Below are 19,205 nucleotides of genomic sequence, written 5' to 3'. Positions count from 1 at the left end.
TCCTTCAAACAAGGCGATTGTTTAAACGCTTTATTTGTTCATCATAAATACGACGGATCGCGACCTAAATGAAAACCAGTAGTTTCAGCGAAATTGATGTTTTGTTTCCTGCGAAGAAGAAAGCGACAACGAAAACGACACAAGACCGAAAACTTTTTAAATTTATTTCCACCGACTTCCAATTATAACAAGAATCCAGAGCCGCCAACAACGAGGAACATGACACGTTTCTTTTGTTGTGCCCACGTACACGTATCCACAGCTGAATGGTATCCTGTAAAGTACTGTCATTCCCAAAGGTCTGTTGGGGTTCTCCAAGAAATTAATACGATCATTGCGTCAGAGGTGTGGCATTTCCGGTCGTGATATTTTGTATTTTTCAGATGCAATATCGCACCGTGGTATAGTCATTTGCTTCAGTGAGCTTCGTTATTGATTGAACAGAGAACAGTGTGAAATGCTGCCGTGCCTTTGTGTTTCGGCAGTGCAGCGCACGCCACTGTGCAAGGCGGTGACACAATGGCTTGCTTTGGAAGCCCGCGCACGGCCCGCCCACACTTAACCGGCGCCGGCTCACAATGGTGACAGGCGCGAACACGGAATAATGGCCTGTTTGACTGCTACAGTGTTTCCAAGCACACTCCCCTGTGTCGCGATGTATGTACACAGAGCACTTGTTAACTCGTTCTCCTCCGTGAACCCCCCGCGTGCAGCGTAAACCGAAACCTCGGTACAGTGTAAGCAGTTACTGCTTCAGTAACCTCTGCGAGATCTTTTACGCTTCTACGAACATCAAAAATTCACCTGTCGTTTTAATTGTTGATGGTGATCTGAGCTTTTGACAGCATCAATCATTGCCGTCGTCAGGGACCGAACGTAAGCAGTATAGGAATTACAAAATTTAACTATGGCCAAATATGGTATTAGCGCAAACAATGTAACTCGCAGCCACTTTATTTCAACTGCGGTATATAATACAGCACTTTTACCTACGCCGTTTCGCACACCGAATACAGTAGGAAGCACGTTATCTGAAACAGTGAGAGAATAAATCAGAGAGGAGTGGTGCTAAACAACTTCGTCCCATCCTCGCTAAACAATGAATTGCAAAGACGTATCGCAACTGCCCCGACCAACCCTCCCACATAGCAGGAGTTAGGAACAGAGTTAAGCGAATAGAGAGAATAAATCAGAGAAGAGTGGTGCTAAACAACTTCGTCCCATCCTCGCTAAACAATGAAGTGCAAAGACGTATCGCAACTGCCACGACGAACCCTCCCACATAGCAGGAGTTAGGAATAGAGTTAAGAGAGAAAACAAATAAAATAAGCGTAAAATAAAATCCAAAAGACTACAAATCGAACTTACGAAACTCGCAAGAGATCTGACTATGAAAATCCAGCGCCATCCCGACTGGGCTTCCGTGGTCTGCCTCAGGTGTAAGGTGAATTGCGGGATGAGGAATTCCACCACTTAGAATTAGGCAAAGGCAGACAACAAAGTGGCATGAGCCAGGACAAAACTATCAAACAAAGTAGGCAGGACTCCTCCAAGAAATAAATAAATATTGTCCCAACAGCGTTAACTAACCAAGGCTCAGAAGGACGAGTCCTCAACAGCCACCACAATCCGCGAGGGTGTGGCATTCTTTAAAAGAAAAAAGAAAAATCATAGTTACTACAACGGCCAACTGACAGACTATGTAAGCGTTAACTGATCTTTCCTAGCCGAAAGTGTAAATCTACTCAGCGCAGTCAGAGGCCCATAACCGTCCATACAGCTGACGGATCGGTTTTCACCCGCAAAATTAGGCCGCACGACACAGAGCCAAGGTATCTCCAATGCTATATATAGCACAAATGTACTTCAGTATAAGCCAGTTTTCTGACAAACTAAATTGTAACAATTTTCATGTTTTCAATCAACTTTTATTACATGTACAAATTTCTAGTATGAACATCTTATTTCTTTGCAAGTTTTCTTCTGTCCATTTTGCATTTTATAAAATATTAAGAAATATATGTACAGGGTGAGTAAAAATTATGTGAACAGTCCTACTTTCGTTTCTTTTTCTATTCCAGGCTGTTAGTGCACATAGCCGACTCAAAATTATGTGAGCAGTCTTAATTTTCTTTCTGTCTCTATTCCAAGTTGTTAGTATCTATGGCTGACAGGCTCACACTGGAGCAGACAAGAGTGGCGGTAAACCTTAATGAACGTGGTGCAGTCGGCGATAGAGGGGCGTCGAAGGTTTGCAGAAAGATTTCCAGATAGATGGCCACCAACTCATTTAGCAGTTTATCACATTTACCAGAAGTCTGTAGCAACCGGTTCGGTGGCAGACAATTATGACTGAAATGCGGTGCGACCTAGAACTGGCAGAAGTAAACATTGCTACAGTGCAGGAGGCAATAGTACAGAGTCCATCAAAATCGACGAGACGTTTTAGTAGGGAAGCAGGGATTATTCCACATGCTTTCTCTCAAACAGTGTCCACATAATTTTAACTCATCCTATAAGAACTTTAAACAAAATACTGATAACAGTAGCAGAAAGTTTACTTGCGGAAGAATAGAACGAATTTAGAAAGGTACGATCAACGACTAACGCAGTTTTTATTTTGAGACAGCTTATTGACAAGCAGGGAGAGTTTAATAACAAAGGGACACGTATTGTGTTCATAGATTTTGAGAAGACCTTTGATTATTTGTAGTTCTGAAGAAGATATTTGGGAAGTTTTCCTTGGTTATCTCGTAAATGCGGCAACTGGTTAAGTCCTTCCTATTTATTCAATCCAAACTGAGAATCCCTCCTCCCAATAACACGTCGCCTGGTAATTAACTGAAAAGAACCGCGACTCTATGATGGGCTAGATCTAAAAGTGCCTGCTAAATTGGAGACCTAAAAGTGTCTCTTAATTCTTGGTGAGGTTTTAGAGCGGTTTCCCTGACATACAAGGCGACTGCCGCAATTATGATTTCCCCATCAGAACCAAAATTAAATCACGTCAAATAGACAATAAATTCAAAATTTTTATTTCTCCTCATTTATAAAAAAATGAAGTCCAAAATGGCTGAAAAAAGCATAAGCTCTATTAGAATGAAGAGCAGCTAAATTTGATCATCCTAAATCATCAAAGGGTTATAACAATTATACCGCTGTTAATTAATTAACCCGCTCTCTCTATTTGGGAGTGAGAATGAAAGATTTATATACTAGTATATCCAATCCCACGGTTCCGAACAAGCTTTTTCGGGAGGTTTCCCTTGGTGTCTTGTGCATTTGGTGCAGCGCAGCTTGGAGAAATCGTAAATACATCATATTAATAATTCGACTTAAGTTGCTTTTTGATGGTAGTTTCGCGTGTTTTTCCTATCATCAGTAATACGTATCTCCATAACAGAAGAGAAATATTTCTTACAATATGTTATTTACAGCATACATGGTATCTGTGAGAAACCCTTATTTGAAGCAAAAACTTCTTGTGGACATATGCCTTATTCCGAATAATTTTCGAGATGGTACAAATTTAGTGTACATTTTTTTTTCTCGGGCTGGTCGTGCGCACGTATATGTCTTAAGCAACCAACATCTTTGATGTTGCATTCTGGCCCAGCCGACCTCGTTGCATTCAACCTCTTAGCTCGGGTTGTCTTTCTGCCATTAAGGTAGACCGTTGAATGCGCAGTCGCGTGTTGAAAGAAAAATTGTTCGAGAACTGAGAAAGTGTAAAAAGATTAGCATCGGGTAACTGTGTTTGTACGCGCCCTGGCTAAAATGCCATTCATCTACACTAACGAAAAATATGCATATATGCTGTATGTTACAGATTCGGCGATGGTAGTGCTCCTGCTGATCACTAAGAATACTGTCCGCGCTTCCCGACACGTCGAATTCCTGATCGTAGAGTGCTTACCGCAGTTTTCAATTCACACTCTGCAAAACGCTTGTTGTAAAGTTCACCAACTGTTGCACATAGAGCAAACATGGCACTGTCTTTAATAATGCAGAAAATAAATAACAATGGACGTTAAATGTGTTCTGTCTCGGAAAAGCCGGCCGGGTTGGCAGAGCGTTTCTAGACGCTAATGTCTGGAACCGCGCGACGGCTACTGTCGCAGGTTCGAATCCTGCCTCGGGTATGGATGTGTGTGATGTCCTATGGTTCGAAAGGTTTTAGTAGTTCTAACGTTCTTGGGGACTGATGACCTCCGAAGTTAAGTCCCATAGTGCTCAGAGCCATTTGAACCATTTTTTTTTGGTCTCGGAAAATATATGGAAATGGCATATGCGTATATGAAGTTCTTCACTTAAAATGATAGTTCCTGTCATATCCCTGAATATTTACCAATCCTCCAGAGACACCCGGTGTAGTGTTTTATGAGTACATGGTTTTCTATATTATCGAAATTTGAGTTCCGTTATATGTACTGGTTTTTATCGTGTTCTGAAGACGGTATTCCGTAATAATCATACAATAATATGATTATATGATCTACATATGCATTTGTGCATTTATATGCCATCACCGTAAGACACTCACTTTTTACGATAATACATATTTGTCAGTGATTACTGCTGTCCATGCAAGGTCATTATTTGTTAACATCACAAAATGTTCAAATGTGTCTGAATTCCTAAGGGACCAAATTTCTGAGGTCATCGCTCCCTAGACTTACACACTACTTAAACTAACTTACGCTAAGAACAACACAGTCACACCCATGCCCGAGGGAGGACTCGAACTTCCGGCGGGAGGGGCTGCGCAGTCCGTGACATGACGCCTCGAACCCCACGGCCACTCCACGCGGCGTTAATATCACAAACTATGCTAAAGAATACTAGTCAAATTTTCTAGCTTTTTTTTTTGAGTGGTGCTTTTGTTTAACATAGTGTCAGAATGTTTCATTAAGTAACTGTAAATTTCTAGTTCCTTCAAGAAGTCATTACCATAAAAAAGCACCTTACGTGAAATAAATGATTATAAATATGTCTTTGCTGTTCCCTTTAGTTACGAGGTGAATGATGAAAATAACTCGGCATGAAATGCCAGCGCCGGCCGAAGTGGCCGTGCGGTTCTAGGCGCTGCAGTCTGGAACCGCGAGACCGCTACGGTCGCAGGTTCGAATCCTGCCTCGGGCATGGATGTGTGTGATGTCCTTAGGTTAGTTAGTTTTAAGTAGTTCTAAGTTCTAGGGGACTAATGACCTGAGTAGTTGAGTCCCATAGCGCTTAGAGACATTTTTTTGAAATGCCAGCCCCTCATCACTGCAGTCCGAATCCCCTGTCTTTATTTAAACTGTTCACGCACATTACGATTTCCACAGCCTGTTTCATGACGTAGTACTAGTAGTTTGAAGTGAAGATAAAAATTCCTATCTGCTCAAAACAGATTTTCTGCTGGTGCTAACGAACAGGTGCTAAATCTTAAGGGAGCTTATGATTGTTGAAACAGTTTCAGTTTTGCGTTTTTAAAGATGTTTCTAGGAAAAAAGTCAGTTATTTTCCGGAATACAAAAATGTGCTAGGAAAACTAGGGAAATGAGAAAATTTGGCAATCTGAAATCAAGATCGCTCTTAATGAGTGAAATATAAATAGCAGCACTCAAAATTATCTTTATTATCTATACGTTTATCGACCTTTCTACTGCAAATACTTATTTGAATTCGCCTCGACGACATTACCCCCCCCCCCCCCCCCTGCAGATTCCAGCGTTTGTATCTCAGTTTGCTCCGCTTTTTCATTTTTCGACTTCGTATAACTGATGTTAGAGATCAGATTTCCTTTCTTGGTTTTCCATTTTAACTTCTGTGTAACGCAGAAATGGAATAGGAATAGAAATATATTTGACATTTATTACATTATTTGATTTGTGTGTTACATATCTTAATGGAACGGGATATGTCTGTGCTCCTGATACAGAACCAAATTCTCTATTTCATCTTGTGTTTAATAACATCTTCTGAAATATTTTAGATATTGCTGATCGTACTAGCATGCGCTAAAGAAATGTAACTCGTGAAACGTCATTGTTTAGAAAGCTGTGAGAGCATTTCCAGAGCTATCATTCTAGTAAAAACTGTGTAAATAAATTGAATGATTATGCTACGGCAATTCATTTTTCTGTCGAAAATTGCAGCTTTCGCTATAATTACTTAACAAACCAGATCTCACATAATTTTTTCAGTTGCCAAACCTACTGACACAACACCCCTTAATTGCTATGAAAGTATACATGTTATCGTGAAGAATAATTAAGAGGAATAACGTGGGGGACTAGTAGAAAGACGAATAAGTATCAAGTGTAAAAAATATCTTTTACCAGTTGGAAGATGTATCAGTGTAAATTAGGGTGACTAAGATTGTGGCAAAAACTAAACTGGCCTTTTACTCAAAACCAACAACTTACCGTTTGCTTTAGTGCACACCAAGTGTTTCGAAATACAGATCCATTTGGCGTGTCCCTAAACTCATATATAAAAATACTACACTACTGGAAAGGACCTTCGGGATATCTACGGTATCGTATGTAGTATTTTGGTGTTTTTCATTTACTACACAGAAATATTGCATTCCAAGATGTAAATGTAATTTTAAAGTAATTAAAATTATGTTGTTGGTAATAACAAGCTCGTGTGAAACATTTTTCGCTTACAGTTACATAAAAAAATTCCTTTAGCTTATATCTACCAACTATTTAATTTTAATTGCTTATAAATTATACTTCCATCTCTTAATATGTATCTGTCCTGTGTGGTAAATAAAAATAGCATTAATGAATTATTACTGCAGTTTTCGACTAAAAAGTGCATTTTATTTTCAGAAAAATTGCCTACTACTTGAGTAAAAAAACCATCTCTTTTTCAAACACTGACCCATTTGGACTCTGACTCATTATAGTACTAAATAAATATCAGTTTTTCGGATGTGGGGTAACGATGGTAATACTTTCTTAGTAATAATTATTTGCATTCAACTATGTTAATAGTACTTCCTAAAATTATACTGTATCAAGTAGGCCTACTATTGAAGTGGTTGAATGCAAATATAACTGCTCTTCTAGAGGTTAGTACTTAATTGCATAGAGTAATAAACGAGAAAGTATTCAACCCATAAACGACAGACTGTGCCAAAAAATTAATTTGTCCGTTGGAAATTGGGAGAATTGATCCATTTTACGCGACTGCTACTTGAAATTCAGCAGGAAAACTAGGACCACATGAATTCGAAAAATGAAACTTTGTGTCTTTCAATAACAGTTGTACTCGATCAGTGACGTGATAACTGTGAAAATCCATCATATACTGGTTATCAGAAAACTATCCGATTTTGTTTCAAAGATGTTTTTCTTTTCGCAGTTAGTTCATAATATATGTAAACAAGAGAGGAGAGAGTAAAGTATAATTGTGTGCTGCCATGTAAATGTTTCGGTGAACCGTTAATCTTGAGTTTTTTGAATCCGTAAGAGTTATATCCTAAAATTTTACTGATGTGTAATACTTCTTTAAACAACAAACCTTTTTTTTTTTAAAAAAAGAAATAAAGCGCATTGACGTTTTGTCGCTTTTTTAGTAACATTTAATGTGAGTAGATGTTTGCTAGGAGATGATATTCTTCGCAATGATGACCATGATACTTTTATCTACTTATTATGCAAATTGTGCGGCAAAGTAAGCTTTACAGCGAATGTTCCTTCGCATAACGACAGTAATTTGGAAAACGTCCTCTAGGTAACAGTGCTTACTAGAACACTGAGAAGTAATGTTTTATTGGTTAATTATACTTTTAGTAATAAATATGTTCAAACTACATAATTTTAAACAGATCCCGCCAATTTATAATTTTTTTTTTTTTAGTTTTATGGCTTGTGACACTGTTTGAGGAACATTTTATGGGCATTATTTATACAGAATAAACTCATTTTCGGCCTTAAATATATATATATATATATATATATATATATATATATATATATATATATATATTACGTGGTGCAATGTCTGGAACTTGAGCGCTGTTGGAGCCACATGTAAGTTTTAAATCGGTTTTTGGTGCCTGCTGAACAGAGGCATAATACTAATCTGCATTCCGCTTGGGAATTTCTGTGTTAACTATGCGCAGTATGCGTTACATCTTTAGAAATACTGTTCGAAGCTAGAAGCCAATTAAATATTACATTTTAAATAGGCTCCAGGTACCAGCTAAACGGCGGTGCTAAAAGAATCTGCTTTTCTCCCGAAAAAATTCTGAGCTAGCTATATTGGTATCCGTTGTATGTTTGCAAATACTACGAACAGATAGTTACTGAATAAATATGAGCGTGCTCTAGGCGATATTGCTCGAAATGCAAGTTTCGAGTGGTTGTGCAACTATTTCTGGAGACAGCTAATGAGGAGGTACTGGGATATGCAAAGGATTGTTTTGAAATGCATTGTAAACAGAGTAGAGGGAATGAATATCCTTTTTGACCATCAGAAAATTTCAGGCGTGGCTTCCCTTACCCGGCTGAAACCCATTACGATCGTAGATACGAGAATTGCTGAATCTTTATACCGAGGATTTGACAACACAGTGTGGGCCTCTTTCAAAGATGTAATGTTGTTTTTGTATTACTGAATGACTTTGTTAACTACATTGTAGCCAGCTGTGGAAAATGTCGCTGCTTGTTACAACTTCATGTTCTGTAACAAACAAATCATACTGCCTTATGACTATATAATTTATGGACATTTGAAACCCAGATACTGAACTATTTTTCCGGTAAAACAAGGCTTTTGTAATTTCCAACAGAATTCCGTCAAAAATTTTTGTTGTTGAGTTTGCGGCAATGAACCAACGGTTCGAGAACCGCATTCAAATGAAACGTATGATGTGATTTCAGTCCAAATACTCATACAGCCTCAATCTGAACGAAGCCCTACTGTATATAGGTGACATTCATTATCATTAGTTGTGATGAAAAAAAAAAATCATTTACCGGAACACTGAAATTTATGATACATACATTTTTCCGTATAATTCGCCATTCTGCAGAATTTTTTTTGTCAATTTTGATTTTTCCTTGCCCAAATTTTGCCATATACAGAAATGTAATTTCGTGACGGTACGACGAAAGGAACACCTGCTTTACGCAGGGGATAACTCGTTTATATTTAGCGATATACTGCTGGCACTTCTTCAGTGATTTTTTTAAAAAATGTTTTGACATAATTAGTAGATAATAAACACTACCGGATTATCCGTTTTCACGTCTGCATTATAACTCCAACAGAAAATACGGTGTTCTAATGAACTTCAAGCTTTGTACGTCAGTTGGTCACAAACCAATGTTTTCAGCTCTTCAAATTTAACTGTATAAATTTAAAATAAGGAAAATTTTTTTGTACTTCTTATGAATCTGCAAGATACAAAGACTTGTGTTTTGCATAAAACAGATCATAACATTCACCTTAATACTATATGCCAACATGAAATATATTGCAATTCTATTGCAAGTGCTCAGGATTATTTACCTGAATTTTTTTTTACCAGTTAAACAATTTTTAAGATATATTTTAACGTGACAATAAACTTTGTCAATGCAATATTTATGTTCAAACAATAAATATCGCTGCATTATGTGTTACTTATCAAAGACAAACTGAAATGCACTGCTGCAAACAGGACTGATAGAATAGTCTACAATACGGCACATATAAGAAAGGTGTTCCTGCCACAGTGGTTCCGCTCTGCTTTGCTAACACTGACAGGGCATTTGAGGTAAAAATAAAATAAAATTTCCGGGTATATTAAATAAATCTTACTATTTCTTTTCTGCTGCGATTTGTAAGTGGCATTACGAAAGAAAAAAGTACCTGAAGTTGGAATAATTCTTTAATATGCGTGTGTCTGTACGGACTGTTAAAATGGCCAATCATCGATTGTTCCATATATTCATTATTAGGGGATTAGCATATTAGTTTTAGAGCTTATTATAGGTATGCGTGTCAACAGTTACAAGGTACGAAAAGAAGAAGCTATTACTCATTATGCTTCGAGCACTACTAAACAGAATGCAACGGGCGAATTAAGGTAGTGACCTTTCTGTAAGAGAAACGTCGACACCGAGAATAGTCAGCCATGAAAAATTAACAACTCATTTCGATAGAGAAGTATTGAAGTTGCTAGACTAGGTCACATTATGATACTCATAAACGAGTTTGAATTTTGTCACAATGGTACCACTGTGAACGTGCACGGTCCGTCATGCGGTTTAACAGTTTGATGAAAGAACAAACTTCATGCTACGGTACTGGAAATTTATCGCAGTACGAAAAAGATCTTTAACGTTTTTTATGCAGAAACCTTGTCCTAATCTTATACAGTATATCTTTCTGGAGATCTACCAATTATGGTAGAGCAGAATTAAGAGAAAACGCCATTTCTTGACTGAAAGAACAGTATTTGAACTTAGCGTGTAGTTCTGTAGTTTTTAGCATCATCTTGCGAAACGATTTGCACTATGTATTGCCAAAAATGTGTAATAACGCACGTAAATACGTAACGTTTTAATACAAAGAAGAACTGGATATTTTATTTAAAGAAAACTATCTTTCAGCAAAGAAGAGAATTTAAATGTGAATGTCTCGAAATGTATAGGAGAAAAGTAAGGAAGGAATGTTGCAAATAGAACTGACAGAAAGAGGCGTCGCCAATGATTACTCTACAAAGAGCAGTGTAAACAAAGAAGATGAACATAGTTAAAAGATAGTTATTCAGTAACCATGTTCTGGAATATACTGGAAACACTGAAAGATATGTAAAGAAAGGTATTGAGAACGAGAAAGGTTAACATAAATTTAAAATAACTCGATAATAATAGACAGACAGGATGGTGAAGCAGAAGATACAAATTGCCACTTTGTATTAAGAGAAGTTAATGATATATTTATACCAACAAGCGTACGGACTGTATCACTTGCTAGGTAAATATTTGATATTTCGTGCAATAAAAGCTATAATAAATAATTCACCCGATACAACATAGTTTTATATGGACGTAAGTGTTAGTTTGCTGTTAACAGAGTCATGGCTTTTTGCAGCTGCTGATAGCGTGTGCAATGGGAAAATTTAAAATTTTTCAGAACAATTATTCCTGGACATCGTATCATAACAGGCAAAGTGAAAAGATTTTCTGGAGGTGAGCAGTAAACGTGCGTATTATATAGATCATTATCGTGCAATTTATTGTAAGGATACAGAAACAGTTTGGAAGTGATGAGATACAAACAGTTCTGTAATATTCAAATTTTACTGTGCAAGTAATTTTTCGGTGTTTTCGGAATTAGATCGTTATATCGCTGCTGCATACAGAGTGGGATATTTTCTGTATTCCCAAGAGCGATGCCCCTACATGGTCACGATCGTTCCTTCTGCGCAATGAAGTGAAATGTCCGCCCTCTGTAGCTGAGAGGTCAGCGTGACAGACTGTCAATCCAAAGGGCCCGGGTCCGATTCCCGGCTGGGTCGGAGATTTTCTCCGCTCAGGGACCTGGTGTTGTGTTGTCCTAATCATCATCATTTCATCCTCATCGACGCGCAGGTCGCCGAAGTGGCGTCAAATCGTAAGACTTGCACCAGGCGAACGGTCTACCCGACGGGAGGCCCTAGCCACACGACATTTCATTTCAATTAAGTGAAATGAGTTTGTCCATGAAAGCAACAATGTGGAAGTGATTTCCGTAGCTTCGTAATGAGGATGGTTCTCTCATTGCCTTGATTCTGTGGGCAAGAAATGAAAATGAGACGGCGATACAAGAGAAGCATATGAATGTCGATTGCTTCTTCCGTCCCCGTTTTGTAGAATAACTTCATTTATAAACACAAATAACTATAATCTAATTTCCAGGTTTCCTTGGTGTAGAAATTACACGCCGCTTAGTGAGTTTCGATGGCCGTGTGAACAATGGAGCCGATGTGAAGTCTTTTCCCCGTATTTATGTATGGTTTTTAGCTAAGACATTTCGCGCATACTAGATTTTTATAAACAAGTGCGTACTGAAATTATTGTAGATGGATTTTCTATTTAACCTGGTCGGAATTTATGTGCCGTATGACCGTGAGGGCAATTATTTTTGGATTCTAGATGTACATACAATTCGGGATGTAGTAGATAGTGAGACTGATTTTCTACTGACTGATAACGCGTACAATTTAGGTAACTGCCTTACCATTTAAAAGAAAAAATATCGAGTGGGATGGGAAAATAACGTGATATAAACAGCAGTCTGGTTAGTAGATTTAATGGTGGAGTATTTTGCTGATGTCTTCGGAATTGATATGAGTGGTCAGTAAAGGCGTTGATTTCTTCAACCTTGTAACGCTGATGTAATGTAATTTCTCCAACTTCCAATAACAAATTTTTAAACGTATGGGCATATGTTTTGTATTACATTGATATCGAACCTCACAATTGAATGGTTGACCAATTTATTGCTTTTTACTGTATCTTGTAGCAGTGAAGTAGTAGTTTTGTGTTGCAATTTTTCCACGTATAATTTAAGATGGTACCGTCCGTGGTATGAGAAAGAAAACAGAAATGTGTTAAACTATGATGTGAAATACGCTAATATAATGTCCTTATTAAATAACCAAGACATTTACCTTTGTATAGTGAGGACGGAAGTCAGATATTTATCGCTGCATTGTGATAACGGAAGTCTGTCTGTATTATCATAATCAGCGTTGCGCTACTTTCAGTATTTAATAGATTTATTGGTTAAGAAATTTATCATTTCATAGCGAATTTAGACGGGCAAAAAGTAAAGTGAAATTTACGCTATGTTTGTTAATTTAGAGCTTAGTGAAGTGCCTGCTTAATATAGTCATAGTTGAGAATTTTGCCTGTTATTACTGATACACTGGCTAAGGAAAGTCATATAGTATATCAGATGCCGACAGCAGCATACAAAATTTAGTAAATGGGCTTATACATCGTATATTTATGTCTGATTACAAAATCACAGTGAAGGTTGAGACATTTTATGTATATTACAGATTAATGATAAATGTCACGAACAGGAATTTACTGTTAACAGTTCATACAGAGTTTAGAGACGTGTATTTATTGTTTACATGGTTGAGGTCTTTTCTAGATTTTAAGGATCCAGTGTGGAAAAAATTGCACTTACACTGAATATATGTTGATGTCATTTTCTGTGATTTTTCTTATGTACAGAATGTAGTTAACCGTTTTCTAAAATATATTCAACGTTGAGGTGTTTTCACAACTTTACAGACTGGTGTGCAATCCATGTGCCTCTTAGCAGAAAGAAATATTTGTGTACGGACTTTGAAACAATACAAATTGAAACGTAGTATCGTTCCACAGCTTCCAGATTTTATGTCATTTTATTCGTGCTTATAGTTAGTTTCAACGGTTAAGCTAGTATTACATAGTTAAATTACTTCTCTAAGAACAAAGGTAAGTTCTTACTAATGTCTAAAACCGTACAAAATTAGTTACTAACAGAGATCAAACGTGAACTATAAATCAACTACAAGAAATAAAAAGATGATATATAAACAGTCAGTTGTGGAACGATGTTATGCTTCAGAAAACATACGCCCATCTGTTGATACACAGTTTCTAAATCTGCATAAAGTTACCGAGTGATAATGTACGGTGCATGGAAGAGGATACTTGATATCAATGTTAGGAATTTTTTGTCGTAGTAAATCCGAGTATTTAGTGAGAGAAAATGATTATCTCTGCACTCGCGATAATTTCTCTTACATTATTCTCAGGATCCGTACGTGAAGTGTGTGATTGTGGGAGTAGAGTGTTTGCAGGGTTTAGAGATGACCAACTGATTGTTGTCACCGTGAAGGGATTTTCTACCTTTTGTGGATAACAATTATCATGCTGTGTCCCGAAAACAGAGTTCGCGTTTGATTGTATTACCGTGCGCTACCGTTTGCCTCAAGGGCGGTAGTTCTCGTACGTCAACTTTCAGTGATGTTCTTAAACCTGTTGAAGCGCTTGTCTGTCGGGAGAAACCGGTGATCGTGAATCACTTGAAGGAAATCTCTTCCTTCGCAGGCGTTTATCTTATTTTGAAACAAAGATTATATTTCATAATTTGAAGATTAGCTCATTTCGCCTCCGTCGGCATTATCAAACTACATCACAATAAAAACTGTTACGTGTACAGTATGATATTCGACACACCCATGTCCGTACAGTCATAACGGCTATGTGCACCTATGTGTGGAATATATCATTCTGTATACGAAACAGTTTTTGCTGTGATGTAGTATAATAATGCCCAAGGCGGCGATATTAACTAGTTGCTAAATTATGTAATGAAGCGGTTATCACTGAAGAAAAAATAGTAAACAATCACCCTTTCTGAACGAATGATTTATTTCACCGAAACAGATTTCGTGCTCGGACCAATCTTCAGAAGGCAGCGAGGATTTCTAGCACAAATTTCTCATTTTGTCTTGAGGAAGGATTATGCTTTATACAATACAGCACAGAAGAATGCATCATTGATACGTGGCATACCGTCTCGCTAAAGCTGAGCACGACACAAAAGAAACGCATGCTGTAATCTATCAGGCAAAATCATTTCATTTCAGAAAGACAAATGTGAAATTTATGCGAGAAGTCAGTTCGAGGCCGAAACTTGTCGCGATAAGTCACTCCTTCATAAAATTTAGCTCCTTGCAGTTTTGTTGTTCTGCGATATTTATGAAAAGAGCCGGCGTGTTCCGAAATCATCGTGCATAAAATATCTTGTTTGTCTCAAAGCGAAATAACAGCACTATGGATGAAAATGACTTCCTTCAAGAAATTCACGGCGGCTGTGTAAACGGGTATACAAAAAGACTAACAGAGAATCAAACTGTGCACGACTTACGACTGTTTTATCTGAGTATCATCCCGGACTTTTAATATGTGCATTTGCTGTGAATGCAAATGGCATGTATTGTAGTCTTCTAATGAAAACCAGTTTATTTACAAAGATCACTATGTTGATAGTATTACTGGATTACTAGTTTCGGCAAAATGTATTGCCATCCTCAGATCCATAAAACTGGGCAGTGGTAGTTACAGCGTACAATGCTTACACCACTCAGGTATACGAGGACTATACAATATGCATAAAAGTGTTTTGGTATTAGAGTGACATGCGACGTGTGCTATCATGAAGTACGTGGAACTTTGATAGTACTTCTGACATGTCATTCTAATGCCTCGACTTTTTTATGCATGTTGTACAGCCCTCAAATGACAGAATGGCTTAAGCATCTCATCATGTAACTACCACTGCCGGTTTTATGGATATGAGGATGGCAATAGGCTATATGTTACCGTAACTAGTAATCTAGTAATTGTGTCAACGTAGCGATGTTGGCCAATAAATTGGTTTTCAAAAGAAGAGTACAGTACAAAATCATATACCGTCTGCTGCACTGAATCGTTATGACAGATTACCCTAACAAACGGCTTTCTTGTACGAAACTGTTGATATTTTCGTAACAACCTGTTGACATACTGCATTTACGGTTTTCGTTGTCAATGTAACAATCCGCTACAGTTATAAAGATTATTTATGTCGAAACAGGAGAGCACTGCTCGGTTTCAAGACGTATGTCCCATCTTGAGACTCATATTAACTTTCAGTCCACAAGGATGGATAAGTAAGATTAGATTCCTTTTTAGAGGTATATAATTTTTACACCTGTAGCGCATTTGATCATTGACAATAAATAACAGGTGTGGTGTGCCCTGGAAAAGAAACTTGCGGAATTTCGCTTTTGTCTCCGGATCTTCGGTCCTCGTTTGTTAATCGGCACTGCGCCACCAGCAATGGATGGTGAGCCTTTGACTGTGTCAGCCACTCGGGCTGGGAAAACATTACAAACAAACGTCGGTAGAAGATTACGAGGCGAAAGACGACAGGTTTTAGGTTTTCCTCGTGTTTAGCAGGGCGGAAGCACTGTGCGGCAGGTGGCGGAAGCGGCCAGCGCGCGGCCAGCTGGAGTTGGTGCTCACCAGTTATGGACATCCAGGGGTAGCGCGGGATGTCCGGCAGGGGCTGCGTGGCCGCCGCCGCCGCCGCCGCCGCCCCCGGCTGCGAGCAGGACGTGCCCAGCGGGTCGGCGCCCGCCCCCGCAGCAGCCGCCGCCGCCTGGTGGTAGAACTGCGCCGCCGCCGCCATGGAGGCGGACGCCGTGGCTGCCGCCGCCGACGCCGACACGACCGCCCCCGAGGGGCTGGAGGCGGCCGCCACGGCCCCGGCGCCGTTGTGTTGCCCGGCGCCCGAGCCGCCCCCGGCGCCGCCCCCGGCTGCAGAGGCGTGGTGGTTGTGGTGGTGCGACGCGGCGGCCGCCGCCGCCAGCGAGTTGTAGCCCGCCATGGCGTCCGCCGCGCTGCTCGGGGGCGGCGCGCCGCCTCCGCCGCCGGAGCCGCCGCCGCCCGCGCCGCCCCCGCCGCCGGTGCCGCCCCCGGAGCCCGCGGTGTAGCGGCAGCTCTTCTCGGCGGCGGCGGCCGCCACGGCGTCTACGGCCGCCGCCGCCGCCAGCGCGGCCGACGGCGACGTGAAGGCGCCGGGCGGCACCATGCCGCCCCCGGCGAACGCCTGGTGGTGGTGGTGGTGCACGGCTGCCGCGCTCACGTACGGGTACATGCGGCCCGCCGCGGCCGCCGCCGCGGACGACACGGCCGACGCTGTCGGGGGCGGCGGCGGCGACGACGAGCCGCCGGAGCTGGGCGAGTTGTTGCTGGCGACGGCGCCCGAGTAGTCGGGCGACGGCGAGAAGAGCGTGGACGCGCCCGGCGGCGCCAGCAGGTGCTGGTGGTGCTGCTGGTGCTGGTACAGCTGGTGGTGGTACTTGGGCAGCATGCTGTCGAGCAGGAACTTGGAGCTCATCGTCTGTGGTGCTGCGGAGCGGGGCTGGAGCGCCTACGCGGACGCCATGGCCGGCGCAGACTGCAGGGCCGCTACTGCGACGCGACGCGACGTCACCGTCAGCTGAGGCCACGCCCACCGCTCAGCTGGCCCGCGCGCCACGCGCTGACGGACTGACAGCGCCCGGGACCCAGGCGCCGACTCCGTACCCGCTGCTGCTCCCACTAAATCTAGCCCCGAAACTGAGCCGTTCGAAAATCTTCGTACCTAGCAACACTACGGAACTCTCCCAGGAGCTGGTTACAAGCTTCTCTGCAAAACTCCACAAATCTACAACAACCTCTCAGTGCCACTCTCTCTCCCACACTCCTCCTATACAGTTTCTAACACAGCCGCAACAGTCCACCACACCTCTCGATGCCCACTACAGTTCCTCTTCACTTTCTGTCACCTCCTTTCAGCTAACAGTTTCTCAAGCAACGACTCCACTACCAGTCCTCCGAAATCTTCCACGACAGTCAAAAAAGTTGTAAGCGGCCTCTTCTGTCCGCAGTTCCACGGCAGCGAAGACACTCACACACACGCTCGCGCACAGAGAGCACACCGCCTCGCGAGTCGAGGACAATAATAATAAAAAAATTACGAGGCGCAATCGCGTGTGGCTGGGGCGCGCCGGTTTCCCGCGGCGGGGCCGAGCTTCGCTGCCGACTCTTCCCGCACTGTGCTCGCTGTAGGCGCCGGCGGTCGCGAAGCGCCGCAGGAAATCCAGTGACGGCCCGTTTACGAGGCGGTCGCGTGTGCGCTGGCTGCCGGCCGCTATGACTGCTCTATAACGCCCAGTTTTAACGTTCGGCCGCTGCCGTGGCCGAGCTCATACAAGCGCCACTACCAACTAAATGTAACCCCTTACAATAATGGTCTGCACGAGCTGTTGGGAAGCTAAAACCCGCCCCCTTTCGGGTCCTCCCCTACGGCGTACCTTGGCCGCCCCCCTCTCTCGGCGCCTCTCTGCTCCCAGCCTCTCTCTCTCCCGCTCTCTCTCCCGCTCTCTCCTCGTCTCCCTCTCCCACTCCTCCTCCTCCTCTTCTTCTTCCAGTTACCTGTCCGGTTGCCTGCGCCCCTTACCACTCCTCCGACGCCGCGCTCACCGCATCACCTGCACAGTAGCTCCTCAGGCGCGCGGGTTGGTGCGCACCGCACACGGCCCAGTCTAAAGGGGCAGCAAACAACCCTTTCGGGTGCTGGACTGCGGGATATATATAAAAAAAAAAGAAGAGCAACCACCGTCCGGCCACCGGTTTACCCCCTCCCGGCGACTACCCCCTCCCTCCCCGCCCACCGGTCGAATGCGCATATGCCGATGCGCACACTCGGCCGACGCCTGCGCCGAGTACGTCACACACTCTATGTCGCACACGCAGCCCACGTGTCCTCCACACCTCACCACACGCCGTCAACTAATGTCCACAATAGGCTGCCAGACGAACACTCGCCAGAGAACAGACAGCAGCCCACGTGGGCTCGCCGTCGACTTCTGTGCCGTCTGCACAGTAGGCGACGACGGGTCTTCCCCCTGCGCTAGTTCGGGACTTCCCCGCCCGAGCGCGCGCGCCGAGTCCCGCTGCTGGAAACGGGTGACTGGCAAGGCGCAATAAAAATTTTTAGTGCGCAGTTACAGGGCGCAGTAAAAGCCGGCCGAAAGCGCGCATAAAAGCCCGGCCGGGCCGTATGAATGGGCGGCACGCGAACGCACGCCGCTCCGGCCAACAGCTGATGCCCGCCGCCGGTCACCTGTTCCCTCCACCTTCACAAAAACGCCCTCTGTGTGTGTCCCGTGTTAGAGCACGACTCACGCCCTTTCTGGATACGAAACCTGCTGTGGGAACTGTCTACTGATTGTATCGTAGGGGCTCTTCACACATACAAACTAGAGATGGATAGGTGTCGACGATCACCAGACAAAGACTTTGCGAGTGACTTGTGCTCGTTTCGCGCGTTAGCGCCGTGGTTATGTGGAGAACTTTGTGCGGCTAGTGGTAGGCGATATTCTGCTGTTCCTGTCGCGCCGCACTTGATGCCGGCTTGTGGAGAGGGGCGGGGGGGGGCGGAAAGAGGGGAGGGGAAGTGGAAATAGGGTGGGAGGTGGAGGGAGAGTGAGGAGAGGGGGAAGGGCTGACACGAGGGAGGGTAGGCCGACAGACGGCACAAATTGCCCCCACCGCGCAGCCTGACAAGAGAGGACGCAGGCAGGTCTCTCTCCCCCTCCCCCCTCTCTCTCCACGCTCTCTGTCGCCATGTCTGGCTCT

The 19,205-nt window shown here is 42.5% G+C and overlaps 1 protein-coding gene across 1 annotated transcript in view; it reads right to left on the bottom strand.

Annotated features, from left to right (window-relative positions):
* Positions 1-16,920, bottom strand: part of LOC126427934 (homeobox protein abdominal-A homolog) — a 79,036-nt gene extending 62,116 nt beyond the window's left edge. Inside the window, exon 1 of the mRNA XM_050089826.1 lies at positions 16,044-16,920. Within this exon, the coding sequence (XP_049945783.1) occupies positions 16,044-16,920 (877 nt within the window). The remainder of the gene's footprint in view (positions 1-16,043) is intronic.
* Positions 16,921-19,205: the final 2,285 nt, after the last annotated feature.

This window comes from Schistocerca serialis, chromosome 12 (assembly GCF_023864345.2).
Source record: "Schistocerca serialis cubense isolate TAMUIC-IGC-003099 chromosome 12, iqSchSeri2.2, whole genome shotgun sequence".
In the NCBI taxonomy this organism is placed as follows: Eukaryota; Metazoa; Arthropoda; class Insecta; order Orthoptera; family Acrididae; genus Schistocerca; species Schistocerca serialis.
This window is presented reverse-complemented; position numbering and strand designations above follow the sequence as displayed.